Here is a 15,192-nt window from a genome sequence, read left to right on the forward strand (position 1 = left end):
CACGTAATACCTCCATTTTACTTGGCATGGCATAAATATTTAAGTACAGGTGGTCCTTGGGTTGCGAATGAGTCCGATCAAAAGGCTGAACACCATGCAGGACAGTATAAAGTATTGGTTTGTAAGTACTGGAAACATTTATATGTAAATTTTTAAAAAATTACACCCCGTATGGAATTGTGTACGTAAAATACGTGCAGTGGTAAGTGTGTGCCCTCGTAAGTCAGATGTTCATAATCGAGAACCCACTATACTATTATTTTGTAGTGTTTCTGTTTTAGAGCGTATTAAGTCAAATTGTACGCTGAAATGTTCTGTAAAGACAATGTATTCTAGATACATGAAATGATAACTGCCTGGTTTCTCCATTAAAACTGTTTGCATTGTGTGTTCCACAAGGAAAAGGAAATGGAGAAACAGATGACGCTTTATCAACAGGCAAGGCTTCACCAGCGAGCAGCAGCTGAAATGGTTTTGCAAGTGATTAGTGCCAGTAAAGGTAGTGTACAGCCACCAGGATATTACACTAGGCTTGAATATCCACTTCCCACCATTTGCTAAAAAATGTAGCCCAATTATCTGCTGTATTGATGACTTTACTGAACCAGTTGAGAATATTACTGTACTTTGATTAGATTTTATAACTAAAGTGCAAAAGTAGCCAAGTAGCATTTTATGCCAATCTTGTGATTTAGTGTGTTACTTTATCCTACTATTCCTTGGTTTTGACATGCATATTACTATTTTAACTGTTTAACAGGTGTATTAGGCAAGATGGTGACAACAACTTTAAAGCTTGGTATTGCTATTCTGAATGGTGGTAATGCAGATGTCCAACGGGTAAATGGGTTTACTTAACATTATAATACATGCATCAGCTTTACTTGACTAATGTATTAATCCTTTACAAGTTTGTTTTTAACTTTCAAACATACAGTATTCTTTTCCTTATGTATTTTTTAAAAATTAATGTCAACTATACAATGCTTATCCTAAAGCATGTTACACTGTGAATGTTTGTAACAATCATTCTAAGAAATTATTAATGAAATTTACTGAGCAACTTCTATAGAGATGACTTCATTTAATTGCTAATACTTCTACATAAATTTGATCCTAGCAAATACTAAAGTAATACATTTTCTATTCTTCAGATAATGTTGGACTATTTGAAGGAGAAGAAAGAAAGTGGTTTTTTCAGAAGTCTGTCTGGATTAATGCGCTTTTGCAGGTCAAAAAAAATAGTTTCAATAATCTGTATGGTGTTGGGTGGGCTTTTAAGCTCCTGCCTTTGATATGTAATCAGCTGTACTGTTCTATGTATTGTCATGCTCATTCACACATTTCATAAGCCCATGTTAAAAGTTAAATGTGTTGGTATGATAGCAGAGGCCCCGGAAGGTCAGAATGGTTAAGAATACCAGGCCTGCACTCTCAAAGAGCATTAGTAAACCAGCTGGGTTTTTACAACATAATAAAATGTGAGGCTGGATGAACACAGCAGGCCCAGCAGCATCTCAGGAGCATAAAAGCTGATGTTAACACAGCAGGCCCAGCAGCATCTCAGGAGCACAAAAGCTGACGTTTCGGGCCTAGAACCTTCATCAGAGAGGGGGATGGGGTGAGGGCTCTGGAATAAATAGGGAGCGAGGGGGAGGCGGACCGAAGATGGAGAGAAAAGAAGATAGGTAGAGAGGAGAGTATAGGTGGGGAGGTAGGGAGGGGATAGGTCAGTCCAGGGAAGACGGACAGGTCAAGGAGGTGGGATGAGGTTAGTAGGTAGGAGATGGAGGTGCGGCTTGGGGTGGGAGGAAGGGATGGGTGAGAGGAAGAACAGGTTAGGGAGGCAGAGACAGGTTGGACTGGTTTTGGGATGCAGTGGGTGGAGGGGAAGAGCTGGGCTGCTTGTGTGGTGAGGTGGGGGGAGGGGACGAACTGGGCTGGCTTTGGGATGCGGTGGGGGAAGGGGAGATTTTGAAGCTGGTGAAGTCCACATTGATACCATTGGGCTGCAGGGTTCCCAAGCGGAATATGAGTTGCTGTTCCTGCAACCTTCGGGTGGCATCATTGTGGCACTGCAGGAGGCCCATGATGGACATGTCATCTAAAGAATGGGAGGGGGAGTGGAAATGGTTTGCGACTGGGAGGTGCAGTTGTTTGTTGCGAACCTAGCGGAGGTGTTCTGCAAAGCGGCCCCCAAGCCTCCGCTTGGTTTCCCCAATGTAGAGGAGGCCACACCGGGTACAGTGGATGCAGTATACCACATTGGCAGATGTGCAGGTGAACCTCTGCTTAATATGGAAAGTCATCTTGGGGCCTGGGATAGGGGTGAGGGAGGAGGTGTGGGGGCAAGTGTAGCATTTCCTGCGGTTGCAGGGGAAGGTGCCGGGTGTGGTGGGGTTGGAGGGCAGTGTGGAGCGAACAAGGGAGTCACGGAGAGAGTGGTCTCTCCGGAAAGCAGACAAGGGTGGGGATGGAAAAATGTCTTGGGTGGTGGGGTCGGATTGTAGATGGCGGAAGTGTCGAAGGATGATGCGTTGTATCCGGAGGTTGGTGGGGTGGTGTGTGAGAACGAGGGGGATCCTCTTTGGGCGGTTGTGGCGGGGGCGGGGTGTGAGGGATGTGTGGCGGGAAATGCGGGAGACGTGGTCAAGGGCGTTCTCGACCACTGTGTGGGGTAAATTGCGGTCCTTGAAGAACTTGGACATCTGGGATGTGCGGGAGTGGAATGCCTCATCGTGGGAGCAGATGCGGCAGAGGCGGAGGAATTGGGAATAGGGGATGGAATTTTTTTTGCAGGAGGGTGGGTGGGAGGAGGTGTATTCTAGGTATCTGTGGGAGTCGGTGGGCTTGAAATGGACATCAGTTACAAGCTGGTTGCCTGCGATGGAGACTGAGAGGTCCAGGAAGGTGAGGGATGTGCTGGAGGTGAACTGAAGGTTGGAGTGGAAGGTGTTGGTGAAGTGGATGAACTGTTCGAGCTCCTCTGGGGAGCAAGAGGCGGCGCCGATACAGTCATCAATGTAATGGAGGAAGAGGTGGGGTTTGGGGCCTGTGTAGGTGCGGAAGAGGGACTGTTCCACGTAACCTACAAAGAGGCAGGCTTAGCTGGGGCCCATGGCCGCCCCCTTAGTCTGTAGGAAGTGGGAGGAATCGAAAGAGAAGTTGTTGAGGGTGAGGACGAGTTTCTCTGTTTTCAGCTTTAAAATGTTGAAACCACTGAAATCTGAACTTTCATTGTCTGCACTAATGGTCCAAAGACATTTCCTGTAACCAAATGCTTCATGCAATGGCAGTGTGCCCTTTTATGCTTAATGCTATGTTCAGCAAAACTGGAGGGTCCACTCCAACACACAAGCTTGGCCACAAGAGATGGAGACCCTGCACTCTTAAGTCATGATAATGGGAACTGCAGATGCTGGAGAATCCAAGATAATGAAATGTGAGGCTGTTTGAACACAGCAGGCCCAGCAGCATCTCAGGAGCACAAAAGCTGACGTTTCGGGCCTAGACCCTTCATCAGCGAGGGGGATGGGGTGAGGGTTCTGGAATAAATAGGGAGAGAGGGGGAGGCGGACCGAAGATGGAGAGAAAAGAAGATAGGTGGAGAGGAGAGTATAGGTGGGGAGGTAGGGAGGGGATAGGTCAGTCCAGGGAAGACGGACAGGTCAAGGAGGTGGGATAAGGTTAGTAGGTGGGAGATGGAGGTGTGGCTTGGGGTGGGAGGAAGGGATGGGTGAGAGGAAGAACAGGTTAGGGAGGCAGAGACAGGTTGGACTGGTTTTGGGATGCAGTGGGTAGAGGGGAAGAGCTGGGCTGGTTGTGTGGTGCATTGGGGGGAGGGGACGAACTGGGCTGGTTTTGGGATGCGGTGGGGGAATAATCTCCCCTTCCCCCACCGCATCCCAAAACCAACCCTAACCTGTTCTTCCTCTCACCCATCCCTTCCTCCCACCCCAAGCCACACCTCCATCTCCTACCTACTAACCTCATCCCACCTCCTTGACCTGTCCGTCTTCCCTGGACTGACCTATCCCCTCCCTACCTCCCCACCTATACTGTCCTCTCCACCTATCTTCTTTTCTCTCCATCTTCGGTCCGCCTCCCCCTCGCTCCCTATTTATTCCAGAACCCTCACCCCATCCCCCTCTCTAATGAAGGGTCTGGGCCCGAAACGTCAGCTTTTGTGCTCCTGAGATGCTGCTGGGCCTGCTGTGTTCATCCAGCCTCACATTTCATTACTCTTAAGTCATGAGTTGAGTCAAAAGTAATGCAAGGCACTTATTTTAGGACAAGCTTCGACGTAGTTGGCGTTGGTATTGACAAAGTTGGCATTAGTATCGACAGAGTGGTAACCTAAACTATACTGCACAACATTTCACAGCTTCATAATAGATTCAAGACTATATCTGTACTTTCCTGATTTGAAATGGCTTGACCTTAGCTCACTGACTGACTAGCAACAAAGCCAATAGTCCAATAGGCTTTTCTTTCTGAGCAATGAGTCTCTTTCCTTCCGATTGTTACTAAGACTGCATTCCAATCAAAGTTAAAAGTAAATGGTAGGGGTGGAATATTTTCTAGCATTTGAATAACGTGGGCATGGCAAGAAATTTGGGAAATGTGGCACGATTGAAAAGATGAGAATTCATGTAGCCGAAATAAAAGTGTGTTTCTATAAGGCTCTCAAAAGTAAAAATGTCAGAGGTCTCCTTGGGGTTTCCATTGTTCCATTGTGGAACCAAAGCAGGAGAATATACATAGAAATGCAACCCACAGACTCACATTATTTTACTTTAATTGTACTGTCGCATCTCACTAATACAGATATAATAGTGGCATTATTATGATGTTCATAGAAACCCAAAGTGTGGAAACAGTCCACTCAACCCAATCCAGAGACCTTGGTCGATAATTTGGAAAACGTGGATTCAAATTTCACTACGTGAGAATTTCAATTCAGTTTAATAAAGTTCAGAAATGTTATAAAAGTCGTAAAACTGGTTGTAAAGATGGTCGATTCAAGAGAAGGAAACTTGCTCTCAGTTTATCTGTGTCAACAATGTGTTTGGCTTTTAAACAACTCCCAGATACTCACTCACTGAGAACAAATAATGTGCTAATTCACATCAGCCTGGTGTTAACTTATGCAATGAAGACCAATAAAATGAGTCCTAGTGGCCCAAAGGGATGTCCTTGTGGTTTGAGAAGGGTGGAAAACTTTTCTATTCTAAATCAGTCACGAGTTATGACTCAGCACCATCTGTTCAAGAACAGTTTGTGATGAGCCACAATAACAGGGTTTTTTGTCAACACAAACAGCTCACACAATGTATTTTTAAAAAATCCTTTATTCAGGGTCCTTAATACGATGAAAAGTTGCGTATTACTGATGAAGCAGTCTTACTTACATATTTCCTAAACCATCAGTGATGGGTGAGAAATGTACAAGTTTCATTTCTTTCCTTCTTGCTCTTTCAGCGTCCTTGACTTGAATGCTTTTGAGAGGCAAAACAAAGCAGAAGGTTTGGGAATGGTGACTGAAGATGGAACACGTAAGATTGGCATCTTTTATCTTTTCACTCCAACAGTAATCAAGGTTGTTTTGTACAAGTACATAGTTTTTAAACACTATGGGAATTTTCTTCCCAAGGCTAAGGCACATTTGGAGGCAGATGCACCAGCAGCTTCTAGCTAGCAGCCACCATTCTTGTCTGCTGGTATGTTACCACATCCCGTCTATTTTCATGGAGGTGGCATCTGAAGGGATGTTGGCTGACTGTTCACCAGCAGTGGACAGATAATTGAGGAGTTTTTTTGCTTGCCATCTAGATAGCCCCAGTGTGACTGGAGCCTATAGATGCAACAACGGTGACCACCTAGTGATAGTCCAGAATAAATCCTCTGGGCCGCATGGAGCACAGCACAAACCAACTTGTGAAAGCACATCCCTCTCTGCACTAATGCCTCAGTCATTTTAGTCATGGTATATTCTGATCGATTTGCAAGCTTACAGAGGGCACTTCCATCCTAAGGCACCACCTCCAGCACCACAGTACATCTCTCCCGCTGGAGCTGTCAGCTGCTCAGAGCTTCAGGGGCTTCTAGATGGAGTTACCTGTTAGCTGGCACCTTGGAAATTTCCTTCAGGATTCCACCACAATCACTTTCAGGATCCTGAAATGGGATTCAGCACGAGGTTCAGGATACTGCAACTGAAATTCAGCCTGTTATTTCCTAAAAATACATTCTGTTATTGATTCTTATTATTTCAAAATTGTGTGTTCATTGCTGATTTAATATTTTGGTCTTTGGAATTCATCATTTTTTCGATAGTTTTTTTTTCTTTAAATGCTTCATTAATAAACTATTTCCTCGCATTCTTCTCCTCTACCTTGAATCCTAAAATCATTGGTCCACAGTTATTGTTCGTGAATATGGTAAATACATGGTTTGAATACTTATTTTTGAATGGCACAACTGACAAAATGTGGACTAGAAAAAAATATATTAATCATGGATATGCTTGGTCCATGATAGGTCAATGGAAGTACAAATATAGGGTTTTTTTTCTGGTCCATTAAAATTGCTTATTGTGTGGCTTGCATTTAAGATAACATTTGGAAGTATTTGTATGTTAGAATTCTTGGAACAGTAGTTACTGATGAAGAATGCACTTAAAAATAAAGTTGAATACAAAGGTTATATGTTCTTTAAATAATATTTTGTTTTTGATTTAAAAACCTTTGTATGCATTCTATAACACTTACATGCTTCTTTTTGAAAAGCATCAAAATACAAAATTTATATTTGCATTAACATTGCATTTGTGTTTTTATTGTTATCCAGACAATGACTACATAAATCATTATAAGTTAAGCTTGTGTGAGAATGTGCAAGAAACCTGATTGTAAAATAAATTTTTGTTGTGAAAAAATTAGTCTGACAACAATGTCTTGCCATAAATTTACTTTGTGAAATTTTGTGTTATTTGAAGACCAATGCAAAACACATTAAAATGGTGTAATGTGGGATGAGCTTGTTTTAGAGCTGTGTGAGATTGTTAACTTCCATGATTTACTAAATACTGATTATATTTGATTTCTGTAATGGCATACCAAATGCTAGCATTTCTTTCACCATGTGCGATCACTTTCTTTAATATTCTCAGGTGACAAAGTATTACAAAATGATGAATTTACTCGGGATTTGTTTCGGTTTTTGCAACTGTTATGTGAGGGACATAACGATGGTGAGTTTAGTTCTGGCATCTGAAGTTCATCACAGTGACCTTCATAACGCAATTTTAAAAGAAAGAACACAAAAGAGAAATATAATTTTCATGCTATCTTTATTTGTTCACAGTAAGGATGACTTTGAGTTAGTGCAATAATGCTTTAAGTTACTGTTCTTTTCTCAGAGTTCATGCCAAAGTTGATTAATTTTGAATGGTAATATATTTATTTCCAATTATACAAGAATGTGGTTTACTATGTGCTACAATCATGCAATGATATTCCACACTAGTGTGGTACATTCTGCTTTCCTTCCATTTCTTTGAGAGATACTTGCTCTTCGCAGTATTAAGTAGTGATTTAATGCAGAGTATTTCTTGCTATGTTACAAAATCTACCAATGATGACATATGTTATGACTTGTTGACAAATGAGAGTAAAGACTAAGCAGACGAGTAAGGGATAGCCAATGGAACTTAATATATCATGTAGATGTAAGATTGTCTCCTTTAATGGCTTGCCTGGTTTAACAAGATCACTGAGAAGCTCTTATTGGGCAGAAAGCCCTAGTTCACGTGCTACCTACCACGACATCCAAACAGATAAACTAAAAATAATTGACAAAGTAGCTGAATTACACTGATTAGGAAATTCCTGGGATTACACTGCATTAATTAATGCCAGCCTTATTAATTAATAAATGCTCTGGATGGTCCTGGCATTCTTGAGGGGCAAGGTAACATCAGCACATGCTCCTGCTGCTAATCCCTATCCAAGGACATGCAAATATTTCTCTCATACTCTGTTTCCTGGAGCACATCTGAAAACGATTTATACCGTCTGAAGACGGGATCATGTTGCACCTCATGTAGTTGGGTAGCCTGCAGATAACTCCTGTCGTGACACAAGAAAGTCAGTTAAGAAAAGTGTCTACAGGCATTCATCTCACAAGGAGCGTACCCAGAAAGGAATCAATGCTGTCAGGACAGATGAAGAGGAGAATATGTATATAATATGATAAACGAAAAGGACAAATGATAAAACCTGTCTACGTGGGAAGTATTATTAATGAAACAAAATATATAGAAGACTCAGATCTGTTTATTAATCCTTTGCATAGTTTCTAATCAATCATTATCAAATAAACTGCTCAAATATTATACATTTTGAGCATTTTAGTTAGTTGTATCAAATTATTCTAATTTGATGTGGATCACTGGTCATTGATATTAGATGCATTTTTAAAAATTATATTTTCAAAAGCACGGTAATTTATTAAATATCATCGAAAAAACACCAAGAAATGATCTGAGACTTTGAATTTGCAGTTCTAAAGAACTGAGCATCATTGGAGGAAAGAAGACTGAGGGAGACGTGATGCAAGTCAGTTAAATGCTATGAAGCATAAATGGTTTAGCTGCGAGCCAGTCTTTTGACATTGATTGAAAGCACAGATTAAACGTTAACAGGCCTGAAGCAAAGCTAAATCTTAGATTAGTTCCTCCACTTTGAGGCGTATCTGTGGAAGTGGCTCCCAGTAAAATTATTTAATAAGCTCCTTTCAAAAAATAGTGTATAAATACCTGTAGAAAATTGAATATCATTTGGAGGTTAGGCATAGTTCATTTTTCACTTCTTCTACTTATATGTTCATCTGTAACTGTCTGGATCAGTGACCCTTCAGACTGAGAAACGCAAAGGCAATTCTGTTCTGCCAAAAACAGAACTATAAAAAGGTCCATATAACTAAATGTCCCATAACTCCCATTCCAAACATCAGGAGCTGAACAGGATCTGTGGTTAGCAAACACCTTCCGTCTCCTAATTGTCTGCTAATTAACCTTAGCACAGGCTTTTTCCATTTTGATGACATAACCGTTGGTGATGAATTTGCATTGCATTTATTGTCTAGTGTTCATGCTAATTCTAAAATCAGTCAATTAATTAAATGATAACTTTTCATCAAGCCTCATCAGGGCAGATGCACAAATATCAAATGGCAAAAGGAACAGTAATTGCTAAGAATTTTTAAGTTTTCTTATTTTTGTGTTTGTAATGATGAGTGCAAGACAAAACACTTATGCAGCGTGACTGTTTTCTTCAGCAGGACTCAAGTTTTCTATTACCAAGCAATTAAAACTGTACTAATTTAGTATAATGTATGAAATGAAACAGAAGATGCTGGGAACACTCATTAGGTCAGGTAGCATCTGTGGAGAAAAACACTGTTCGTGTTTAAAGTCAATAGTCTTTCATTTGTTCTGGTGAAAACCTTAAAGACACAGCCTCCATACCATATGTACGTGAGGGTCCCACCACCTCAGCACACATTGGCTGGCCAGCACCTGTCCCTACTCTGGTAAAACCAGAAGAGCACAGGCTCAAGACAACTTGGTTCATATACAAATTAGGAACAGTAGGTGGCCGTTCACCCATTGACTCTGCTCCATCATTCAATAAGATCTTGCCTGATCTGATCGTGGTCTCAACTGTATACTCTCTCTGCCCCCTCTTACCCTTTGACTGCCATGATAGCCAACAAGTTAGCTAGCTCTTCCTTAAAAACATTCAATGACCCTGCCTCCTCCACTCCCTAGTGAAGAGTGTTTCATAGACTCATAGCTGTGCGTAAGTAAACATTTCTCCTCATCCCCATCTTAAATGAGGAAAATCCATTATTTTTAAACTGTGCCCCTTAGCCCTACTGTCCCCAAAAGAAGAAACATCCTCTCAACATCCGCCCTTCGAGATCTTGAATGATTCACATCTCTCATTGTTTATATGCTCCAATGGTTACATGTCCAGCCTGCCCCACTTTTTCCTCAAAAAAAACCATCCCTCCCATCCTGGGTATCAGTCAAATGAACCTTCCCTGAACTGTTCCTAATCAATTGATATATTTTCTTAAAAAGAAGTAACCAAAATGGTGCATAGTACTCCAGATGTGGTCTCACTATGCCCTACCCAGCTCGAGAAAAGTGTTCCTACTTTTATATTCTATTTGCCTTTTTAATCACTTGCTATATCCTCCTACTAACATTTTGTTGTTCAATGTAGCAGGACACCTAAATTCCTCCATACCTCAGTTCTGCAACCTCTTTCTATCAATACAATATACCGAGTTTCTATTCCTTCTGCCAAAGTGGAGAACTTCACATTTACCCACATTATGTGCCATCTGCTAAACTTTTACCCATTCATTTAACCTCCTTATTATGTTCTTTTAGCAAACTAATCCCTGACCTATCTGTGTTTCATCAGCAAATTTAAAGACCAATAATTTGATACCTTCAACCAACTCATTGAGTTAAGTTGTAAATAGTTAACTCCTGAATATCGATCTCTGTTGCACTCTACTTTTCATATCTTGCTAATCTGAAAATTACACATTGTGTGTGCAGTCTCTGATTCCTGGTGGTGAATCCCCTATCAGTGTTAATATGATGCACCTATATTATGAGACATTATCCCTTTTTCAGCATGATTTATTATTTTCACAAAAGAATTTAATAAATAAAAATAATATAAATTTCCTTTTCACAGGTTGAAATGTTTTAAAATAGTAATTTCTCATGTTAAGCAAAGCTTAACTCTAACCCATGCATGAAATTTTTGGCATGAAAGAAGAAATTTTTAAGTCTAACTCAATGTCATTTATGATGTTGCAAGAAAGGGCTGAAATCTTGGCATGTTAACTGTCCTTCTGCATATGCACACTTGGTTTAGGACTCTAAACACAGTTCACTCATGCTCCTAAGTGGCCCAGATTCTAAAGAATCTTGCAGAGAAACCAGGGGTGGGACGTGGCAAAGTACATTGCGTTGCCAAGTTTGCAAAATGAAACCTATCACGCTTGAAACTGCCTGCTACTTGTGCCTTAACCTGGAGCCTGAATCACAGTAGTGCATCCATTAGGGAGCCACATATTGTTACTGTGATTAAAACAGCAATCAATTCACAATTGTTTCGTGCAGCACCATAAATGGTAAGCTAACAACTCATCAACATGCTAGTAGCTATTATCAAATACTGTGAAGTTTAACTATATGAGGTCTCAGGACATTGCTGTGATTAAAGCAGTCATCAATCCACAATCTAAGTGCAAAGATTATAGCAACACTGCTATTGGGATTAATAAAAACAAGTGGTAATTAATCCATAGGATTAAAAATTGCTATTGAGGTTAAATAGAGAACAAATTCAAATTTAACATACCAAATCTAAGCAACTTCAGGGACTAACATAGCTGTTGGAACCTCAGGCTCCAGCTTCAGGGATCTGATGGAAACATATAAAATTATAAGGAGAATAGATAAAGTAGGAGCAGGAAGGTTGCTTTCATGTTCTACTTTCACCTGCCTTGGGGGCAGGCTCAAACTGAGGAGGAGTAGATTTCGGATTAATTTGATGAACTTCTTTACAAAAGAGGTGGTGATTATGTGGAATTCTCTGCCTAGTGAAGCAGTTGAGGCTACCTCATTGAATGTTTTTAAAGCAAAGATGGATAGGTTTTTGAACAGTAAAAGAATTAAGGGTTATGGCGAGACCACGACAAGATCAGCCAATATCTTACTGAATGGCAAAGCAGGCTCAATGGGCCAGATGGTCTCTTACTAATTCTATTTCTTACGTTCTTACGTTCTGGTAAGTTAGAAAGGTAATAATGGAAAGCATTTTCAGATGCAGTAATGTAATTTTGTAAAGAGCTCACATCTGAGATTAAAGAAGCCATTAATGAGAATTATAAACCAAATATTAATCTATATTTGCTCATGTTTTTGGAAAAAGAAGAGAACTCATTTTTTAAACCAAGCTTCTTGATTATTTTAAGAGTCCACCTCTTGACTTATGAAATGGTAGAGTTAGCATCGGTGCAAATCTACTCCCTTTAGGGATGTCAGGTTACTACCATCAATTCAGAAGCTCTCGTTTCAATGACATTAACTCTTGAAGGTTGCCAAAGATATATTTTTCATTCTCTTCTGAAGCTCAACCTGGAACAGAAGAAATTAACCTTGTAATGCCAAATAAAATGACCAATCTCATATTGAATTAAAAACATGAAGGTACAATGGACTAATCCCTGGAGTGCGTACACATTCATCCACTATTTCCAGAGCAAAGCAATCCATTATCAGGAAGTATTGCTGGTGAGATAATCTAAATAGCTTTGCAAATAAAACTTAAAAGGCCATTTCTCTTATCCAATCTCAGAGAGTCTTAACATAAGGATAATTAAAATGTGTAGGTCTCAAATAGGGTTGTGTCTTTATCAAGTTCTTAAGTTTGGGGGTGAACATCAGGAATGCTGCACAGAAAGAAAAATGAAAATATGCCATTAATAATAAAATAATGTTCTTATTTTGGGCTAGAAAGCAGTACCTCCATCAGATGAATTTCCATTCATGAGGAAAATTTGTTCAACTCTCTTGCCTATTAATCTAATGAAGGGCATGTTGAGCCCTCATTAACAATCATCATGTTTTCATACTTCAACAATGAAATTGGACACAAACTCATTCACTATTTTCTATGCAATTTTTCAAAGCACAATTATATATTCTCTGATTCATTAAAGATTTTTATTTTAAATTGTAGATTTCCAGAATTATTTGAGAACTCAAATAGGAAACACGACAACAGTGAATATCATTATCAGCACTGTTGACTACCTGCTACGCCTTCAGGTAATACCAAAATAATACAATGAATTTTTGTGAAATTTAGAACAAACTGGTTAATTCAAGTGTTACTGAAAAAAGTTGTTCTGTCAAAGCGTTTATCTTGCATTCATCAGGACTGATGAAAAGAATATCAAATTTCAAAGGGAGCAACGATTTATACACATGAGAAAAGGGTGCTGATTAGTTGGCAAGCCAATACTGAAAAAGCTTTGGCACCATTTTTTCAGCAATATTCAAGGTCCATTATACCAAATTAAAACTAATAAGTTAAACTTATTAACTGTTTGTACCCTAGAACAAATAATTTCTTGATTGTCATTTGTTAATCCGTTGACTTTCTAACTGTAACTAATGCACAACCATCTTTTAAATTTGGTTATTAGAGACAAGTGAACTTCTCTATAAGTGCAGAACACTCATCCAACCCATTATAATATTATGGATCTCTATCAGGGGAAATTAAAAACTAAAAACTATCCAAGAATGCAGTCTAGTAGAAAAAGGTAGAACTTATTTTAAGGATTGTTGCTGTATTTAGTTGTTCATTGTGCAGAACTGTAGTTGGCTGTTTGATTGGGTTTTCTGTATTCAAATGCTTTCCTGCTCCTAAGAGCTGTAAGAGAATTGGAAATCCATGCACCCATTCTTGTGACTGTGCTGTGTCCTCTTGAATGAGAAACTTGATTTTTAGCATATGTCACTATGTAAAACAAAAGCAAACAAAATTCATGCCCAGAGAAAGGAACAGAAATGGACAAAATTCTGAGCATTTTAACACTACTCACTCAATATTAAGAGAATTCAGAAATGTTATATTAAATTGTAATCCAGAAAGAAAGCTGATACAACTCATCTCTTGTTAAATTCCAGGAGTCAATCAGTGATTTCTATTGGTATTACTCAGGAAAAGATGTCATGGACGGACAAGGCCAGCGCAATTTCTCAAAAGCATTAGCTGTAGCCAAACAAATCTTCAACTCACTTACTGAGTATATTCAGGTAAAACTTTAACTTCCTTACACATGTCCTGCAAAAAAAAAGCTCGTTAAGTATCAGACTAATTCCATGGGCTGAATGTACCAGGGCGCTATTGTCACTGCCACCCAGGTTAGAAAATCAGAGGTTGCAGCTTTCCAGTATTAGCAGTGCCATCAGGAGAACATTGGTGCAGAAAGGTGCACTGCATGGAGCCTGGAGACAAAGTACATCTGGGGGTCTTGTCAAGTTGACAATCCACTGCAAGTGAAATGGGGGGATATGGGTAGACAAGCTTGGTAGAGAAGTGCAACTGGTGATGAGGGGATGGATGTTAGACTTTTAGTGATGTTGGGGGAGTCCCTCTGATATGCATTCTCCTTATTTCCCACCAGCCTGTGCAGAGAAAGCTGCCAGGTGGGAGGTTTGGCATGATCATCTCTGCCCATTGTGCCACCACTGTAATTTAACCAATAAGGCCCATAAGTGGGCATTAATTAGCCACAGAGATAATGGGAACTGCAGATGCTGGTGAATCCGAGATAACAAAGTGCGGAGCTGGATGAACACAGCAGGCCAAGCAGCATCTTAGGAGCACAAAAGCTGACGTTTCGGGCCTAGACCCTTCATCAGAAAAACTGAAGGCCCAAAACGTCAGCTTTTGTGTTCCTAAGATACAGCTTGGCCTGCTGTGTTCATCCAGCTCCACACTTTACTAATTTGCCACAAGTGGGAGGCCTACCCCACCACATTCACCCTATTGCTGGTAAAATTGCAGCAGGTGGACAACAGACATGGTGCCCACAGCATTTTGTGTGCGCCACCCATGTCTGCGTACATCCCCCTGGGGAGCAGTAAAATTCAGCCCCATATTTGTGGGGAGATTGTGGAATGCTGAAACTTGATGAGTTATACGTGATTGGAACAATCAGAGGCACGAACAAATGTTTGTGTGGATCACCAAGGCAAATGGATCATCTGATCAGCCAGTCAAGCAGTGACTGTACAGTTTGACAGAACACCAGCTGATTGGAGCCTTGGTTTCATGAATACTATGCTCAACACTTTACATGTACGTACATTGGATGGCACTTTGCTTTCACACCTTACAGACCTGACATTTGGAATCAGAATTGTAGAAATTCTTGCCAAACCATTTGCTATTTGATTAATTTAATCTGTGCCAATCATACAGTGGGCTGGATGGCCTCCCAGTTCACCATGAATACAACTCCCAGCCTAATTCTACTTTGAAACTCTTGAAAGTTACTGCTTTCAAGTACCTGCCTATGTAATCA

At 40.3% G+C, this 15,192-nt stretch overlaps 1 protein-coding gene across 4 annotated transcripts in view; it reads left to right on the forward strand.

Annotated features, from left to right (window-relative positions):
- Positions 1-15,192, forward strand: part of ryr3 (ryanodine receptor 3) — a 369,427-nt gene that overhangs the window by 308,997 nt on the left and 45,238 nt on the right. For all 4 annotated transcript variants that reach the window (XM_059649213.1, XM_059649214.1, XM_059649215.1 and 1 more), the window contains 8 exons: positions 400-499; positions 761-840; positions 1,155-1,231; positions 5,482-5,555; positions 6,423-6,440; positions 7,172-7,252; positions 12,834-12,922; positions 13,790-13,918. In XM_059649213.1, coding sequence (XP_059505196.1) covers positions 400-499; positions 761-840; positions 1,155-1,231; positions 5,482-5,555; positions 6,423-6,440; positions 7,172-7,252; positions 12,834-12,922; positions 13,790-13,918 — 648 coding nt within the window. The remainder of the gene's footprint in view (positions 1-399; positions 500-760; positions 841-1,154; positions 1,232-5,481; positions 5,556-6,422; positions 6,441-7,171; positions 7,253-12,833; positions 12,923-13,789; positions 13,919-15,192) is intronic.

Source organism: Stegostoma tigrinum, chromosome 10 (assembly GCF_030684315.1).
Source record: "Stegostoma tigrinum isolate sSteTig4 chromosome 10, sSteTig4.hap1, whole genome shotgun sequence".
Lineage (NCBI taxonomy): Eukaryota > Metazoa > Chordata > Chondrichthyes > Orectolobiformes > Stegostomatidae > Stegostoma > Stegostoma tigrinum.